We start from the raw sequence: 17946 nt of genomic DNA, 5'->3' as shown, positions 1-17946 counted from the left end.
CACTGGTAAGATAAGAGAGAAATACAAATGAAGTGACATTTGTAATTAGATTCTCATTTAAAGCATTGCTATGATTCCTAGCTTTAAAATTATTTACCAAAAACCCACATCAAGCTGAGATTCCCAAGAAGGTGGGGAAGCAGATTAACTTCTAGCATTTGTTAGAGAGCGGTTATGTTAAGGAAGCATATTAAACTACCACTGCAGCCATTGGAATGGCTGTGTGGCTTTATCTCCAAACCATGGTGGCCACAGGGCCGCTCTAAGTGCATGAACAAGTCATATATACTTATTCTGTTGTATGTGTTTGTACAGAGCAGAATGTGTCAGGCAATGACATCTGAGATCTGGGCCAGCTGTGCCTCACACACAAGGACAGGGCAGACAGCTAATGAACAAGGTCAGCTGTTGTCCCTTTGGTGAGAAGCAGTCTGTAAGTTGCTGGCATGTGTTTCCACTGCCTGGTGCACCTGGAGAGCAAGGGCGCCTGTGGGAGCTCAGACTGGTGCACACACATCTCTCTGCTGTGCTTGAAAAGAAAATCTCTGTACCTGTATGTTTACTGAGTAAACTGTTGAATGAATTAATATGTGTGAGTGTGATCATTGGGAACAATGAACTCTAGCTTCCATTGAACTAGGTAACCCAAACCAAATCTGAGCTGTCGCCAGTTTCCAACATGTTTATCATTCAAATACTCCTGAAACATCAAGAGACCAGCTTTCGTTTACTTGTTGGCAGTGTTAAGAGTTAATGCTCTGCCCAGCCCTTGGCTCACCTCACTTTTTCCCCCCCATGCTAAACTAGGGGCTCCCCTATTCCTTCAAATCTTAAAAGAGTAGGATACTTACAGTTTAGTGAGCACAACTTCTAAAAAAAAGATGAGGCACACTGTAAAAAGATTTACTCACATCTACCCTGTGCTTTCTGTGTCAGATAGCACCTGATCCGAATCCCCACAAAACCACATAGTGCAGGACCAGACCTGGATTCCACACCCCAATGTCCAGTGCTCAGCCCACGGGAGACGCACTTGTCCTTGGATTCCTTTACGGTCTTTTCCCCAAAGGTTTAATTTAATTAATTGATTTTATTTTTATTTTTGAGAGAGAGTGTGAGCAGGGGAGGGGGGAGAGCAAGAGAGGGAGAATTCCAAGCATGTTCTGCTCTGACAGCAGTGAGCCCCATGCAGGGATCCAACTCACCAACTGTGAGATCATGACCTGAGCTGAACTCGGTCAGACACTCAACGGACCGAGCCACCCAGGCACCAGTATATATTTTTAAGATTTTGGTTGGTTGTTTTTTCATTTTGAGAGAGCGCACGCACGCATGCGCAAGCAGGGGACGGGCAGAGGGAGAGAATCCCAAGCAGGTTCCACGCTCAGTGCAGAGCCCAATGTGGGGCTTGATCTCAGGACCCTGGGGTCATGACCTGAGCTGGTATCAAGAGTGGAAGGCTTAATGGACTGGGCCCCAGGCGCCCTTTAATATTATATTTTTACTCTCTACACCGAAGTGGGGCTCAACCCACAACCCTGAGATCTGGAGTGGCATGTTCCACCGACTGAGCCAGCTGGGCACCCCAGACTGCTTTCCGGTCTGCAAGTCCTCCGAGCACAATCAGGCCCCTACTTTCATTAGTACCGGAGTTTGTCAAGTTGCGTGCTTCTCCCTGACTGAAAGGCTCTCCTATGGAAGGAACGAGGAACCACCAACTCCCGCATTTGTTCACCAGCGCGTGTACACTCGGCCGGCGCCCTGCAACCAGGCAACTGGTGAAAAGCCCTGGGAGTTTACACGGCCAGGCGCGCCGCGGAGCCCTCTGGAAGATGTAGTTCTGGGGCGAGCGGCACTCTGGGAAATGTAGTGCTGCGCGCACGCTTCCGCGGTGGGCCGGGCGAACCTTGGTACTACTGGCCGGAGGGGGAGGCCGTGTGGGGAGCGGGCGGGCTGCGGGGCTGGGGCGGCCTCGGTGCCCGCGCGGGCCCCGCGGTGCCCCCGGTGCGCGTTCTGCGGGTCAGGGCAGCGTGTGGGGCCAGTGGGGTCTGGGGCGGCGGGGCAGAGCGGGCCGGTCAGGCAGGATCGGAGCAGGGGACTCCGGGGATGGGTGACTGGGCCTGCGCGGAGGGCGCTGGAGGGAGCGGGGCTGAGAGCGGCTGGGGCCCGACGCCTGCTGAAGGGGCCGTGGGGCTCGGTGACGGGTAGTGAGGTGAGTGAGCGGGGGCCTGTCCGGACGAGTGTGGGGGCGGGGGCGGGGGCGGGGCTGGCGGGGTGCGTGGGGCGAGGGGTGGTTGTGGACCCGTTAGGGCGGCGTTCGGGGGTCTGCAGAAAGTGGTGGAACAGAATTAGAGATTTAAAGCATTCGTGCCTTAAAGTCACCTTCCGGGAGTGAAAGATGGGGCCGCAGGCCTGAGCTGGTCTCAAGGTGTCAGTGATGTGGGCTGGGGGCGCCTTCGGGGTGTCAGCGATTGGGGCAGCTGTGGAGTGCAGAAATCGGGTGCCTGGTGGGGTTAGTGAAGGGCAAATAGAATTTGCTGATTGGAGGGAGCGTGAAGTTGAATATTTTCGGGGTGATAGATTGGGGTCTTGTGTGGTTTGGGGATTGCTGGGGTTTGCAAGAGCTCTGTGAGTGGGGGGACATTACTGGAGGGGGATTTTTCTCATTAACCTGTTACTTTGCCTTAGGGTTGAGTAGTTTGGGAGGCCAGTGGAGGTGTTGGGGGGGGCGCTGTGTGTGTCACTAATTACAGGCTCACGAAGGAAGTGAGCCTAGGATGTCAGTTTACATCAGTGACTGGGGAATCCAGAGATCAGGATTAGGATGCCTGATGGGTGAGGAATTGGGGACAGTAGGAATGATTGAGCCATTAGGAAGGCCTGGGTATCAATCAGAAGAGTATTGGGGCACCTGTCTGGCTTAGTCGCTGGCCTGTGCAATTACTGAACTCGGGGTTGCGAGTTCAAGCCCCAGGTTGGGCGCAGAGTTCGCCTTTAAAAACAAAAAAGAAAAGGAAGAAAGAGTAGTGATTGTGGAACTATGGGTTAGGGACTGATTGTGGTACTATGGGGTTGGTGACTTGGTAGCCTGGAGGTGGAGGCAGAGACTGGTGGACATTTGGCTGTAACTGGGGGGCTGTGGGAACGACTGGGGACATAGTAGATTTGGACAACTGAGGCGACAGTTTGCGGGGACAGTCGGAGGAGTCATCGGGAAGCCTGTGGGAGTTAATAAGTTGGGGGGTGAATGAGGGACTTATTGGTGTAAGTGATAGGGTTGTGGGAGTTAGTGATGGGCCGAATGTGTCTGGTGACTGGGACTCACAGGGCTTGTTGGGAGTATGACTGGTGGAGTAAGTGGTGAATGGGGTTTTGCAAATGGTTGATTAGTGAGCTGTGGAATTGACTGGGAGGTCTTTGAGGCTGCTGATTGGGTGGACTTGGGGTCAGGGCTCGAAGACGAGGGATGCCTGGATATCAGGTGTTGGTTGAAAATTGATTGAGTTTTTATACGATATAATCACAGGTCTACAGTTATATTTATTGGTCTGAAAGTGGGTTTACTATATAGCATAAAAGGCAATTCAAAAATGTAAGACTGTAAGATCACAGTTTGTAACAATGTCAGATGGTTTCTAACACCCTATGAGAGAGGTACCTTTGAAATAGTGGGGTTATGGTAATAGTTGTTAGTTGATATGTATTTTCTGATTTCTCTATAATCATGTCCTATAATAGTAAGAGCGCTAACTAGCATTTACTAAATGTGTATGTGCCAGTTATAGTTCTAAGGTACTTACATGTATTAACTAATTTAGAACTCTCAAAGAACGTTATGACCTTAAAATGAATTGTTTGTTGTATTTTGAGGAGAAACTCAGCTGAATTATTCATCTCATGAATGGTTGGATTCACTTTCCTCTTTTATTCATGCCTTTATTTAAAAATGAAATTGATGTTCATGGGGTGCCTGGGTGGCTCAGTGGGTTAAGCATCTGACTTCAGCTCAGGTCATGATCTCGTGATTCGTGGGTTCCAGCCCCACATCGGGCTCTGTGCTGACAGCTCAGAGCCTGGAGCCTGCTTCGGATTCTGTGTCTCCTCTCTCTCTGCCCCTCTGCCACTCATACTCTGTGTGTGTGTCTCTTTCTCTCAAAAATAAACAAACATTGAAAACATTTTTTATTTTTAAAAAAATTTTTTTTTCAACGTTTTTTATTTATCTTTGGGACAGAGAGAGACAGAGCATGAACGGGGGAGGGGCAGAGAGAGAGGGAGACACAGAATCGGAAACAGGCTCCAGGCTCCGAGCCATCAGCCCAGAGCCCGACGCGGAGCTTGAACTCACGGACCGCGAGATCGTGACCTGGCCGAAGTCGGACGCTTAACTGACTGCGCCACCCAGGCGCCCCTTGAAAACATTTTTTTTTTTTTAATTTTTTTTAACGTTTATTTATATTTGAGACAGAGAGAGACAGAGCATGAATGGGGGAGGGTCAGAGAGAGGGAGACACAGAATCTGAAACAGGCTCCAGGCTCTGAGCTGTCAGCACAGAGCCCGACGCGGGGCTCGAACCCACAGACCATGAGATCATGACCTGAGCCGAAGTCGGCCGCCTAACCGACTGAGCCACCCAGGCGCCCCTGAAAACATTTTTTAAATGAAATTGATGTTCTTATTTCCTGTTCGCTATATATTTTACACACACACACACACACACACACACACACACACACCATTGCTGTCTCCCTTCCTTTCTGAGACAATGAATGCTTGGTTAAATGCTATCAATGCTGTGGGGTTCCTTCTGCATACGCTGCTATTTGAGTCCTTGTTAGATCTGTTTACTGTCTTTTTTTAAAAGTTTGTTTATTGGGGCACCTGGGTGGCTTACTCAGTTAAGCATCTGACTTCAGCTCAGGTCATGATCTCACGGTTCGTGAGTTTGAGCCCCACATCGGGCTCTGTGCTGACAACTCGGAGCCTGAAGCCAGCTTCAGATTCTGTGTCTCCCTCTCTCTCTCCTCCCCTGCTTGCGCTCTGTCTCTCTCTCCCTCAAAAATAAATAAAACATTAAAAAAAATTTTTTTAATTAAATTAAATTAAAAAAGTTTATTTATTTTGAGAGAGAGAGAGAGCACGAGCAGGGGAAGGGCAGAGGGATAGAGAATCCCAAGCAGGTTCCACTCTTTGTGGAACCCAATGCAGGGTTCGATCCCACGAACTGTGAAATCATGACCTGAGCCAAAATTAAGAGTTGGATGCTTAACTGACTGAGTCACCCAGGAGCCTAGAGTCTTTTTTTTTTTTTTCATTTAAGTTTATTTAAATTCTAGTTAGTTAACATATATGGTAAAGTTGGCTTCGGGTGTAGAATTTAGTGCTTCATCGCTTAGATACCACACCTAATGCTCATCACAAGTGTCCTCCTTAATACTCATCACCCATTTAAAGTCTGTTTAGAGTCTATAGAAAACACAGTTTGAGCTTTAAATGAAGGTGAGTTTTCAGCAAAAGAGGGAGATTTGCATCTACTAAAGAGACTTTGTTAACTGATTCAACAGATTCCGGTTTCCATGAAGTAATTGGCTTAGTTGAGATAAAGAAGTCCCAGAGGTGAATCCTTGGTGAAGAGAGTCCTGACCAGAGGAGTTAAGAAGGATAGAGCAGAGCCTAAAGTTACTGGCCATTTCCCAAGTGTGGCAGAAAATGACTAAGTCCCAGGTAAGTAATTCATTTATTTCCTTAGTTATGGTTCCATAGAATTCACCCATTTAAAGTGAACAATTTACTGTTTTTTAGTAAGTTTAGAGACTTCTGCAACCATCTAATTGTTCATCCTCCTAAAAGAGCACCCCGTTAGCAGGTGTTCCCCATTTCTCCCTGCCCCAGCTCTAGGCAAGCACAGTACGCTCTCTGTGTCTCTGGGTTTGCCCCTTCTGCCCATTTCATATCAATGGAATCACACCTGTTCTTTTGCGACTGGCTTCTTCCATGTAGCTCACTTTCAAGAGGGGACATATATTAATACTTTATTGTCTTTTGTTGTGGAATAATAATCTGTTGTGTGACTGTACCACATTTTATCAGTTCCTTATTTGCTAAACGTTTGGGTTATTTCCACATTTTGGCTATCATGGCTGATGCTACCGTGAACTCTTGTGCATATGTTTTCTGTTCTCTTGGGATACATACCTAGGAGTGCAGTGGCTGGTTCATGTCGTAACTATATTTAACATTTTGAGAAACTGATAAACTGTGTTTTTTAAGTTGCTGATTCATTTTACAATCCCACCAGCAATATATAAGGGCTTCCATTTCTCCACCTCCTCATCAACACTGTTACTGTCTCACTGTGGCCACTCTAGTGGGTGTGAAATGGTACCTTGCGGTTTTCATTGCATTTTCTTCTGTATCCACTGATGTGTCTGGGCATAAAATTTTTATTCACATTTTTTTTAAGGTTTATTCATTTTTTGAGAGAGAGAGAGAGCAAGCGAGCACGAATGGGGAAGGAGCAGAAGGAAAGGGAGACACAGGATCTGAAGCAGGCTCCAGGCTCTGAGCTGTCAGCACAGAGCCCTACGCGGGGCTCGAACCCACGAACCATGACATCATGACTTGAGCTGAAGTCAGATACTTAATCAACTGGGCTACCCAGGCACCCTGTCACTTTTTTTTTTTTTTTTTTTTACATTTTTTTTTTATTGCTTTCAGTTGGAAAAGCTTTTGCCTGCCTTCAACTTTGGACAATTTTCCTGTTTTGCTTCCCTGATTATTTCTTCTCCTTTATTCTCCATTTTCTCCAGTTTTGGAATGCTTGATGGATATTCTCTTCTGGATCTATGCTCTGAGTTTAAAAACTTTTCTTTAATATATTTGACTTCTTTTCTTCTCATCTTGATTCTTGCAGAATTCATCAGTGTGGTAATTCACACTGCAAATGTCCTCTTCCATTAGATACATTCTGCTGTTTGGCCAGTATATCGAGATTTTTTTCCATTCAAGTTTTTAAATTTTTAATTTCATGTATTTATTTATTTATTTATTTATTTTAGAGAGATAGAGTGAGCGAGCGTGAGCAGGGAGGTGGGGCACAAAGGGAGAGAAAATCCCAAGCAGGCTCCACATTCAGTGCGGAGCCAGACTTGGGGCTTGATCCCACAACCCTGGGATCATGCCCTGAGCTGATATCAAGACTTGGACGTGCACCCAGCCGAACCACCCAGGCGCCCCTTCCATTCAAGTTTTAATAACAACTTTTTTAATGATTCCTTCCAATGTTTCAGTGTGATGGTTGAAGAGAAGGGCCTAAAATGTGTGTGTTGTTTGCATTAAGATATTTGTTTCAAAATTAAATATACTATTTTTATAGGGATAATAACCTATATAGGATGTGAAATCCAGATCTTGTGTTTGGCATAAAATCACTCTTTTGTTTTGTTTTGTTTTGTTTTGTTTTGTTTTGTTTTTTTAATTACCAGTAATGTGTTGGAGTCAGCTCATACCAACTTGCAAAACTTAAATTCTGAGTTTTGTAAACCAGTTATTAAACTTTGATAGCTTGAAATCAGCCATGGTAGGAATATTTTCAACACAGATTAGCAAATGCTACAAATTAGGACTGTTGTTTTTCCAGCGAACTGACTTCTCAGCATAAGTCTGGATCACATTGAATACCTGATCAACCTCAGAAGCCATTCACGAGTTTAACAGCTTCACACGTCAGATTGACTAATCTGGCTGGCATCATAGACTCAATTAGATTACCAACATGGTACAGGGAATCATTAAACCAGTGAACTGAATGAATATGTGCCCCAATTCATATCTTGTATGAAAAGAGCCACATCTGCATGGCTGAGACATGTCTAAAATTGACTGTCCTAAGATCCATGTAAGGCTTCTCCAGTAGAGTGTCCCAGTACTGTGGGGTTTTTGGTCTGTTTTGTTTTTGTTAGAATTAAATCCAAAATATGTTCACTGTGATTTATTCTTTAACCCTGAATCATGTAAAGTGTGCTGCTTAATTTACAAATACTTGAGGTGAGGAGTTCTCTACATATCTTTTTGTTATTATGTTCTGATTGTATTTTTTTATGGTCAGAGAGCGTCTCCTTATGATATCAATTCTTTGGGACTTATTTTATGGTCCAGCATATGGTGTATCTTTGAGAATAATCCATGTGAATCAAGGAGAATGTGTTGTTGGATGGAATGTTCAATAAATAAATGTCAATTAGGTTAAATCAGTTGATAGCATGTTCAATTCAATAGTCTTACTGATTTTTGTCTACTGGTTCAATCAATTATTGAGAGCCGGTGAAAACCTCCAGGTTTTTTTGAGGATTTGTACAAGAGTTTATGTACAATAAATGCCCAGACATAGAATTTCTGGGTCAAAGGCCATGCAAGTTTTACATATTAATAGAGATTACAAAATTGCCTTCTAAAAGTGTATTCAAATTTGTTTATCAACAGTGTTTTGCTGACTCTTCCCCACATCCTTACCAACACTGAGTTGTATCACCTTTTTTTTTCTTTTTTTTTTTTTTAAGTAGGCTCCATGCCCAGCATGGAGCCCAACAGGGAGCTTGAACTCATGACCCTAGATCAAGACCTGAGCTCATGACATGAACTGAGATCAGTCAGACGCTTAACCAACTGAGCCACCCAGGCGCCCCCATGTCAACTTTTTATCCTTGCCAACCTGATAGATGAAAAATGACATTTCCTTGTATTTTTAACTTGCATTCTTTTAATTATTGCTGATAATGTTTTCTATTTTTTGGTTGTGATAAGATAGACATAAACATGTTCATAATATTGTGCAACCTTCACTACCATCCACATCCATAACTTTTTTCGCCTTATGCAATTGAAACTACACCCACTTATTTACGTCAGTATTTTCTTCATGTATTTTGAAGCTCTGTTATTTTCTTATTTTTATTAAAACAATTTTTTTAATGTTTATTTATTTTTGAGAGAGAGTCAGTGCACAGGGGGCAGAGAGAGAGAGGGAGACACAGAATCTGAAGCAAGAAATCTCTGTCAGCTGTCAACACAGAGCCTGATGTGGGGCTTGAACCCACAAACTGTGAGATCATGACCTGAGTTGAAGTCGGAAGCTTAACCAACTGAGCCACCCAGGTGCCCCTCTGTTACTTTTTCTTCAATATTTGTTCATTTTTTTTTTAATTTTTTTTCAACGTTTTTTATTTATTTTGGGGACAGAGAGAGACAGAGCATGAACGGGGGAGGGGCAGAGAGAGAGGGAGACACAGAATCGGAAACAGGCTCCAGGCTCCGAGCCATCAGCCCAGAGCCCGACGCGGGGCTCGACCTCACGGACCGCGAGATCGTGACCTGGCCGAAGTCGGACGCTTAACCGACTGCGCCACCCAGGCGCCCCAATATTTGTTCATTTTTGAGAGAGAGAGAGAGCGTGTGTGCAAGCCTATGAGCAGGGGAAGGGCAGAAAGAGAGGGGGACAGAGGATCTGAAATGGGCTCCATGCTGACAGCAGAGAGCCTGACGCAGGGCTTGAACCCACGAGTTGAGAGATCATGATCGGAGTGGAATTGGACACTTAACAGACTCAGCCACCCAGCCGCCAGTTGGAGCTTTGTTATTAAATGTTTGCACATTTAGGATTATTATGTTTTCTTGATGAATTGACCCTTCTGTTGTTATGAAATGTCCTTTTTTATCTCTAGCAATACCCCTTATCTTGAAGCTTACTTTGTTTAATATTAATGTAGCTACACTAGTTTCCATATGAATGTCTGAGTGCTATTACCTTTTCCTGTATTTTACGTCTAACTTATTTGTACCTCTGTAATTGTGTCTTGAGCACCTGGGTGGGTCACGAGCTCACGGTTCGTGGATTCGAGCCCCGTGTCGGGCTCTGTGCTGACAGCTGAGCCTGGAGCCTGCTTCAGATTCTGTGTCTCCCTCTCTCTGCCCTTCCCCTGCTCACACTCTGTCTCTCTCTGTCTGTCAAAATTAAATAAATTTAAAAAAATCATAATTAAGTGTGTCTTTTGTAAGTATCCTATAGGTAGGTCTTACTTTTTCCAGTCTGATAATCTCTCTTTTCTGTGGAATGTTTATTTAGTCCGTTAACATTGTAAGTAATTATTGACATATTGGGGTTGAAGTCTACCATGTTGCTATTTGTTTTCTGTTTGTACTGTTTGTTCTTTGTTTCTTTTCCCTGCCTTCTTTTGGAGCGTTTGTGTGGTGGTCCCTGTTCTCGGGTGTTGGAGGACATGTGCTTCTGCGGGACTCTGCCCTCCTGCTTTCCACTGCCTGAGTCCCCAGGCACAGGAACGAAGCACTTTCTTCTGGGCTTCCTCCCTCCTTCTTCTCACCATGCGATGGGCCCACCCTCCTTGACGAGGCCTTCAGTGTTGGTGGACACATGCTGTGCTGTCTCCATGCAGCCACCCTTTGAAAGGGTTGTTTTGGGTTTTTTTCCTGAAAAACATGCTAGATTTTTTTGTTTGTTTGAACATTTTGGACATTCCATTCTACGTTGGCTTGCATTGTTTCTGGTGGGAGGTCAGTTGTCCCATCCCTCTTATGTTGATCCCTGGAATGTACTGTCTTACGCTCTGGCTGATTTTAAGATTTTAGTTTTAGTTTTGGGCAATTTGGCTCTGATGAGCCTCGGTCTGGTTTTCTTTATATGTATCCTGATTGGGATACTTTGAGTTTCTTGTGTCTGTGGAATGTTTTTCTTCACATTTGGAACATTTCCAGCCATCATTTACTCAAATATTTTTTCTGCCCTATTTTCTTCTGACCCTCCAATTATGGTGTATAAGATGTTTTTATAGGGGCGCCTGGGTGGCGCAGTCGGTTAAGCGTCCGACTTCAGCCAGGTCACCATCTCGCGGTCCGTGAGTTCGAGCCCCGCGTCGGGCTCTGGGCTGATGGCTCAGAGCCTGGAGCCTGTTTCCGATTCTGTGTCTCCCTCTCTCTCTGCCCCTCCCCCGTTCATGCTCTGTCTCTCTCTGTCCCAAAAATAAATAAATGTTGAAAAAAAAAAAAAAGATGTTTTTATATTGTCCTACGGTCACTGACACTTGATACATTGTTTCCAATACTTTATACTTTGTATGTGGTTGTTTTTTTTAACTTTATTTTATTTAGTTTGAGACAGAGAGAGCAAGTTTAGGGGAAGGGCAGAGAGAGGGAGAGGGAATCCCAAGCAGGCTCCATACTGTCAGCACAGAGCCCAATGCGGGGCTCGATGTCATGAACTGTGACACCATGACCTGAGCTGAAATCAAGAGTCAGGCGCTTAACCGACTGAGCCACCCAGGTGCCCCTGTATGGTTTTTATTAATCGATTTTCAAGTTCATGAATCTTTTCCTTCATAACCTCAGATCTGCTGTTAAGTCCATTTGATAAGTACTTAATATCAGCTGTTCAGTCTAGAGTTTCTATTTGGTTCTTTTTTAAAAAATTAATTTCCTTTTCTCTCCTGAAGTATTCCATCCCTTGACTTATCATATCCATGTTTCCTCTAAGTTATTCAACATATTTAGTATTGTTATTTTAGAGTTTGTCTCTTAATTCACATAACTTAGGCATCTGTAGATCTCCTTCTGTTGGCTGGTTTTACTTTCTGTGGCCGTAGTTCTTGGTCACATTTTTATACTTCTTTGTATATATATTTTACTGCATTCTAGATGTTGTAAAGAAAAAATGGTGGAAACTGAAGTATAACTTGCTTCATTTTGTTCACTTTCCAGAGTATATAGACTCTTTCCTTTAGAAAGTAGGGTGGAGGTTTATCATTCTGGCTTTTTCTAGAAGTGAGTTGAATTAGTTCACAATTTATTTTATTTATTTGTTTACTTTTTTAACGTTTTTATTTTATTTTTTGAGAGACAGAGACGGACAGAGTGCTAGTTGGGGAGGGGCAGAGAGAGAGGGAGACACAGAATCCGAAGCAGACTCCAGGCTCCGAGCCATAAGCACAGAGCCTGACATGGGGCTCGAACCCACGAACTGTGAGATCGTGACCTGAGCCAAAGTCAGACACTCAACGGACTGAGCCAGCCAGGCACCCCTGTTCATTTATTTATTTAACGTTTATTCATTTGAGAGAGACAGAGTGTGAGTGGGGGAGGGGCAGAGAGAGAGGGAGACAACAGAATCTGAAACAGGTTCCAGGCTCTGAGCTGTCAGCACAGAGCCCGACGCGGGGCTCAAACCCACGGACAACGAGATTATGACCCGAGCCGAAGTCAGACACTGAACCCCCTGAGCCACCCGGGTGTCTGTCAGATTTGCTGTTTTAAACACCAATGTATTTATTGCCTGGCGGACATGTACAAGAAAGTCTCTAAGGTAGGAGCAGAAGGTGAATATTTTAGGCTTTTCCGGCCACACATCCCTGGCGCAACTGCTCACCTCCCCTGCGGTCCTGCAAGAGAGTCATGGATCGTACGTGAACCGATGGCTGGAAGCTGGATTTCAAGAAGCTTTATTTTAGCATCTAAGTGCTGACTGGGCTTGGCAATTTGCAGCCCCTGCTCTAAGGTGCGAGCCGGGCGGACAGCACTGCTGGTGCATGGAAGGTGACTGTCCCCAGTGCTGGCACACAGGTGACTCTGTCCCCAGTGCTGGCAGACAGGTGACTGTCCCCACTGCTGACACACAGAAGGTGACTGTCCCCAGTGCTGGCAGACAGGTGACTGTCCCCACTGCTGACACACAGAAGGTGACTCTGTCCCCGGTGCTGGCAGACAGGTGACGGTCCCCACTGCTGACATACAGAAGGTGACTCTGTCCCCGGTGCTGGCAGACACGTGACTGTCCCCAGTGCTGGCACACAGAAGGTGACTCTGTCCCCAGTGCTGGCAGACAGGTGACTGTCCCCACTGCTGACACACAGAAGGTGACTGTCCCCAGTGCTGGCAGACAGGTGACGGTCCCCACTGCTGACATACAGAAGGTGACTCTGTCCCCGGTGCTGGCAGACAGGTGACTGTCCCCAGTGCTGGCACACAGAAGGTACTCTGAACCAGCCACACCCGCAGTGCATTCATCCATATTCTTGGCTTGTCTGGATATTGAAAAGTTTTCATTTTTGCTGATCTAAGGGGTAAATGATAACCCCTTACAGTTGTGTTTAAACCACGTATGTTCTCCGGCCCCAGCGTCTGTGGTAACTTGACCTGGCGACAAGATTGAGGGCCCTGTGAGGACAGAGTGAATCCCGTTCACCTTCGTGTTGATGACACCAGAGTGGAACCTCACACACTTGTGGGTCGATAAACATTCTAGGTCATACTATCTTACTTCAAACACTACAGGATTTTTAAGACTTCTGTTTCTCCAGTAAGGTATAATGCAAATCTAGGCATATGATAAAAAGCCTGTGTACTGAATCCTGATAAGAATGGTCAAAATCAGTGTATCAGAGATGACTTCATTTACAAACAATGGGAGCTCTGATAATAAGGCCATAGAACTTTCTCCTGCAAGACACCCGGAAGTAGACGGTCCTAGGCTGGCACAGCTCATGACCGATACCATAAAGGACAAAATGTTTCCAGGTTTCTGCTCTGCCAAACTTCACTCACATTGTCTCACGGCCCAAGGTGGCTGCAGCAGCTCTGAGGGCAACGTCTGCGGTAACAGCAGGAAGAAAGGTAGAGGGGGCAGAGGGCAAAATCAGTATCTCTTTTACCCAAAAACGGCAGCTTCCCCGCGGATGGCCCTCACACACCTCCTAGGTCCCATCTCCAGCCCACAGTCACGTGACTGACTCTAGCTGTAAGAGAGACAAGAACAGAGGGAACTGGCATCCGGCTCAGAGCAATTGCGATTCGTTACTGGGAACTGGGCACTTTTGCGTGACGGCTCCTGGGGGCTCCCACTCCAGGGCCTTGCCGCCTTTCCTTTATTATGGTATCCATTTCTTCAGATTCAGTAGGGACATGCTCTTTCAGGAGTCATTGGCATTGGAGGATGTGGCCGTGAACTTCACATGGGACGAGTGGCAGCTCCTGGACTCTGCTCAGAAGAACTTGTACAGAAATGTGATGCTGGAGAATGTGAGCAGTCTCGTGTCCCTGGGTAAGGACATCTTGTGCGGACTCAGGCTCTGCCCCGGGCACTTGCCATTTCCTCTTCGCTTACTATCAACGGGGGCCTTTGAAGTGTGCAATGACTTAGGCTTTAGCTTAAGAATTCACGAATCCTCAGCGCTTTTTTGTGTTGAGTGCACACTCACATCCCAGATGGAAGGCCTCCCTGCACAGCCTCTGAAACTAAGCATTTATTTATTCTTAGAAGTCTGAAGCCCAATAAATTAGGCTCAAGTCATGTGTGATTTTTCATATACAGGGTTTCAACTTATCAAACCAGATGTGATCTTCAAACTGGAGCGAGAGCAGCCTTGTATAATAGGCGAAGAGGTCCCAAGTCAGAGCTTGTCGGGTGAGTCACCTGTGAGAAGGTGGAATTTTAATGCCAGTTTAGGGGCGCCGGGGTGGCTCAGTCGGTTAAGCGTCCGACTTCAGCTCAGGTCACGATATCACGGTTCGTGGGTTCAAGCCCTGCGTTGGGCTCTGTGCTGACAGCTGGGAGCCTGGAGCCTGCTTCGGATTCTGTGCCTCCCTCTCTCTCTGACCCTCCCCCGCTCATGCTCTGTCTCTCTCTGTCTCAAAAATAAATTTTAAAAAAAATTTAAAAAATTTTAATAAAAAAATACATGTCAGTTTACAGTGGATGTAAAGGCAGTGAGGGATGGGCACCTTTGAAATGCTGTTTAGATAATTCTCCAATCACTAAACCTTTAGAAGGGACTCAGAACCACGGATATGAGCTTCTCAGATACCCAGATCTTATATAGATCACTTATCTGTATGAGGATAATCTGTCCGTCTTTGCTTTGATTTTAGAGTGAGCTACGCTCCTCTGGTCTGTACTAAGGAGCCCAACCCTTCTCACCTCAGACCGTGTGTGTTCTTTTTCCCTCTCCACGCCACAAACGTATCCTGCTGATAGATCCCTTGTCTTTTCACTGGTACCGAGAATTCATTGTGTTTTTTTCTTGTCATCATTCTAATTCCCTCCTATTTTCTTTCCCTTTTTATTGTTAAATGCCTCAGATTACTATTATATACCTGTGGTCATTCCTTCTATTCTCTACTTGATTTCTTTTATGGAAGTTTACTCCTTCTATGCCTATAACCAAAGGAATAACGTTGGTGTCATCATTTCCTACCTTGTAGTGCAACTTTTTAATGCAGATTGTGCTCAGATAAAACCCTACCTTTGCTTAGGACAGATTATTATATCATGGCCTTTAGCAACCTGTTTAGTCAAAGGTTTTTTTTTTCCCCCCCTTTTCCTTATCTATTATTAGTTTTCTACCTCAGTTTCCATGAGAGCACTTTATTTAATTTTAATTCCCAAACATGTATAGTTGTGCATGATGTTTTCTGCACTTCTAGTTCACCTGGTTCACGATTATTGAATCCACAAAATATGTTTGTCATTCTCCTTTCTAGAATACTGGAAAGTTGACGATTACAAAGCTTGGCACCAAGAAATCCAAGACAGGATTAAAAAATCGGAACAAGTCCATGAAACTAATGCCAGTGGAAAAACATTCCAATCCAGCATGAACCTTGCACCGTTAAAGCAAAAGTCCAGTAAGCATGTCTCAACTGGAAAACATCTGAAACACTCGTTAGGTTTATTTACTGAGGCTGGAAACCGTGGAAGAAGGAAACCTGGTAAATTCAATGGATATGAGAAATCCTTTTTCCATACCGAACATGGAAAAACTCACGTTGGAGCAAAATGCTACGAATGTAATGATTGTGGAAAAGTCACCAGCAAGAAGTCACGACTCATTGTACATCAGAGAACACACACAGGAGAGAAACCATTTAAATGTAGTGAATGTGGCAAAGCCTTTTCCCAGAAGTCACACCTTGTGACACATCAGACGGTTCACACAGGAGAAAAACGTTATGGATGTGAGTGTGGGAAGGCCTTCTCTAGAAAGTCTCATCTCATTACACACCAGAGAACTCACACAGGAGAGAAACCTTATGAATGCAGTGAGTGCAGCAAAGTCTTTTCTCAGACGTCACAGCTCATTATTCATCAGCGAAGTCATACAGGAGAGAGACCGTATGCATGCGGTGAATGTGGGAAAGGCTTTAGTGGGAAATCGCAACTTATTACTCATAAGAGAACCCATATAGATGAAAAGCCCAATAAATGCGATGGATGTGGGAAAGCCTTCAGAGAGAAGTCAAGTCTCCATAAGCATCAGAGAATTCATTCAGGAGAGAAACCATATGGGTGTAGCGAATGTGGGAAAGCCTTCAGTGGGAAGTCACTCCTCCTCAGACATGAGAAAACTCATTCAGGAGAAAAGCCCTATGGATGTAAGGAATGCACGAAGGCATTTATTTGGAAGTCACAGCTCATCATACATCGGAGGACTCACACAGGAGAGAAGCCCTACGGATGTAGCACTTGTGGGAAAGCTTTTTCCCAGAAATCACACCTCATGATACATCAGAGAACTCACACAGAAGAGAAACCCTAGAAATAGAGCGAGTGTGAGACACTTTTAAGAAAATAATCGCCCTTCTCTCTATACCATAAAACACATTTATAAAAATCCTGCGAATGCCATGAGTGTAGGAAGGTCATTGGCAGGAAGTTCTACTTCCTTGAACGTCAGAATGCCAAATTGGAGAGAAAGCCTATGTGTGCAGTGAATGTGGAAAGGCAGTAGAGACAAGCGCTCAGCAAATGGTCTAGTCTCATCATAAATCAAGTTATTCATATTGAGGACAAAAATAATGACTCAAATGAACATAGGAAAATTTGTCCATAGCAATGTCAAAAAAATCAATTTCCAACTACGGTATTGCATCTTTAAAAAAAGATTATATATTCTATTTTAAGTGATATGCATATGAAGCTTTAAAGATATGTATGTCTGTGTATGAGTATGTTCAGTAGTCTTGACAGCCAAGTAGAAAGCCTATTGCTTCAGACAAATATAGGGCTTATAGTCCTGAGTATGGCTACATCTTGTGAATTTATATAATTTCATAGCATATGTGAAATTAATCTGTGAATATGGTATATGTCATGTTTATAGCACAGCATCTCTCAAGGGTGCTGCACAATGTATATCGTTTGTCTTGTACCATAATAGAAGGTAAGCCAGACCAAATGATTTCCTTATTATTTAACAAATAGTGTAAGTTATATTGCCACAACTTTTTGGCACATGCAAATGAGTTTTGGAACTCTTACCATGCCCTGTGTTCAATAACAGAAGCTGGAATTTTTCAATAAAATCTCCTGCCTCTTCTGAGTCGCCAGTTACATCCAGATTGTTCACATTAAACATGCAAAGGCAAGAATACAAGTTAACGTCTGACCAAGTCAGCAAAACAAAAACTCTGAACTGCATTGCTCGTCATCTAAACAGATGAGAAGTGGAGCTGGCAAAAATAAAATACCCACAAGGGGCTCCTGGGTGGCTCAGTCGGTTGGGCGTCCGACTTCAGCTCAGGTCATGATCTTGCAGTTCGTGGGTTTGAGCCCCGCGTCGGGGTCTGTGCTCACAGCTCAGAGCCTGGAACCTGCTTCAGATTCTGTGTCTCCCTCTCTCTCTTCCCACTCCCACTCTGTCTCTCTCTCTCTCTTTCAAAAATAAATAAACATTAAAAAAAAATTTTTTTAGGGGCGCCTAAAAATGGGTGGCTCAGTCGGTTGAGCGTTTAACTTTCGCTCAGGTCATGATCTCATGGTTCATGAGTTCGAGCCCCGCATGGGGCTCTGTGCTGACAGCTCGGAGCCTGGAGCCTGCTTCGGATTCTGTGTCTCCCTCTCTCTCTGCCCCTCCCCTGCTCATGCTCTGTCTCTCTCTCAAAAATAA

General features: G+C 44.7%; 1 protein-coding gene across 3 annotated transcripts; it reads left to right on the top strand.

The window, feature by feature from the left end:
* Positions 1-2022: 2022 nt before the first annotated feature.
* LOC115528103 (zinc finger protein 84-like) lies at positions 2023-17549 on the top strand. Of its 3 annotated transcripts, XR_003973138.1 has the most exons (6): positions 2026-2212; positions 5566-5725; positions 13976-14102; positions 14373-14465; positions 15542-16993; positions 17535-17549. XR_003973138.1 is itself a non-coding variant. In XM_030335929.1 (5 exons), the coding sequence occupies exons 3-5, from the start codon at positions 13964-13966 to the stop codon at positions 16594-16596; spliced, it is 1287 nt and encodes a 428-aa protein (XP_030191789.1). In that variant the 5' UTR covers positions 2023-2212; positions 5566-5725; positions 13951-13963; the 3' UTR covers positions 16597-17379. The 3 variants fall into 3 exon arrangements, 2 of the variants coding, with proteins under 2 accessions (XP_030191789.1, XP_030191788.1); XM_030335929.1 differs by lacking the exon at positions 17535-17549 and having other exon boundaries at positions 2023-2212; positions 13951-14102; positions 15542-17379; XM_030335928.1 differs by lacking the exon at positions 17535-17549 and having other exon boundaries at positions 15542-17379.
* The last annotated feature ends 397 nt before the right edge of the window (positions 17550-17946 follow it).

Source organism: Lynx canadensis, chromosome D3 (genome assembly GCF_007474595.2).
Source record: "Lynx canadensis isolate LIC74 chromosome D3, mLynCan4.pri.v2, whole genome shotgun sequence".
NCBI lineage: Eukaryota > Metazoa > Chordata > Mammalia > Carnivora > Felidae > Lynx > Lynx canadensis.
The sequence above is the reverse complement of the archived record's forward strand: the minus strand, read 5'-3'. Positions and strand labels throughout refer to the sequence as shown.

Bases quoted from the DNA above. Each gene is read 5' to 3' on its own strand.
- LOC115528103 (XM_030335928.1), top strand. The intron at 14,103-14,372 runs GTAAGGACATCT...TTTCATATACAG, and splicing joins GAGCAGTCTCGTGTCCCTGG to GGTTTCAACTTATCAAACCA. The intron at 14,466-15,541 runs GTGAGTCACCTG...TCTCCTTTCTAG, and splicing joins CCCAAGTCAGAGCTTGTCGG to AATACTGGAAAGTTGACGAT.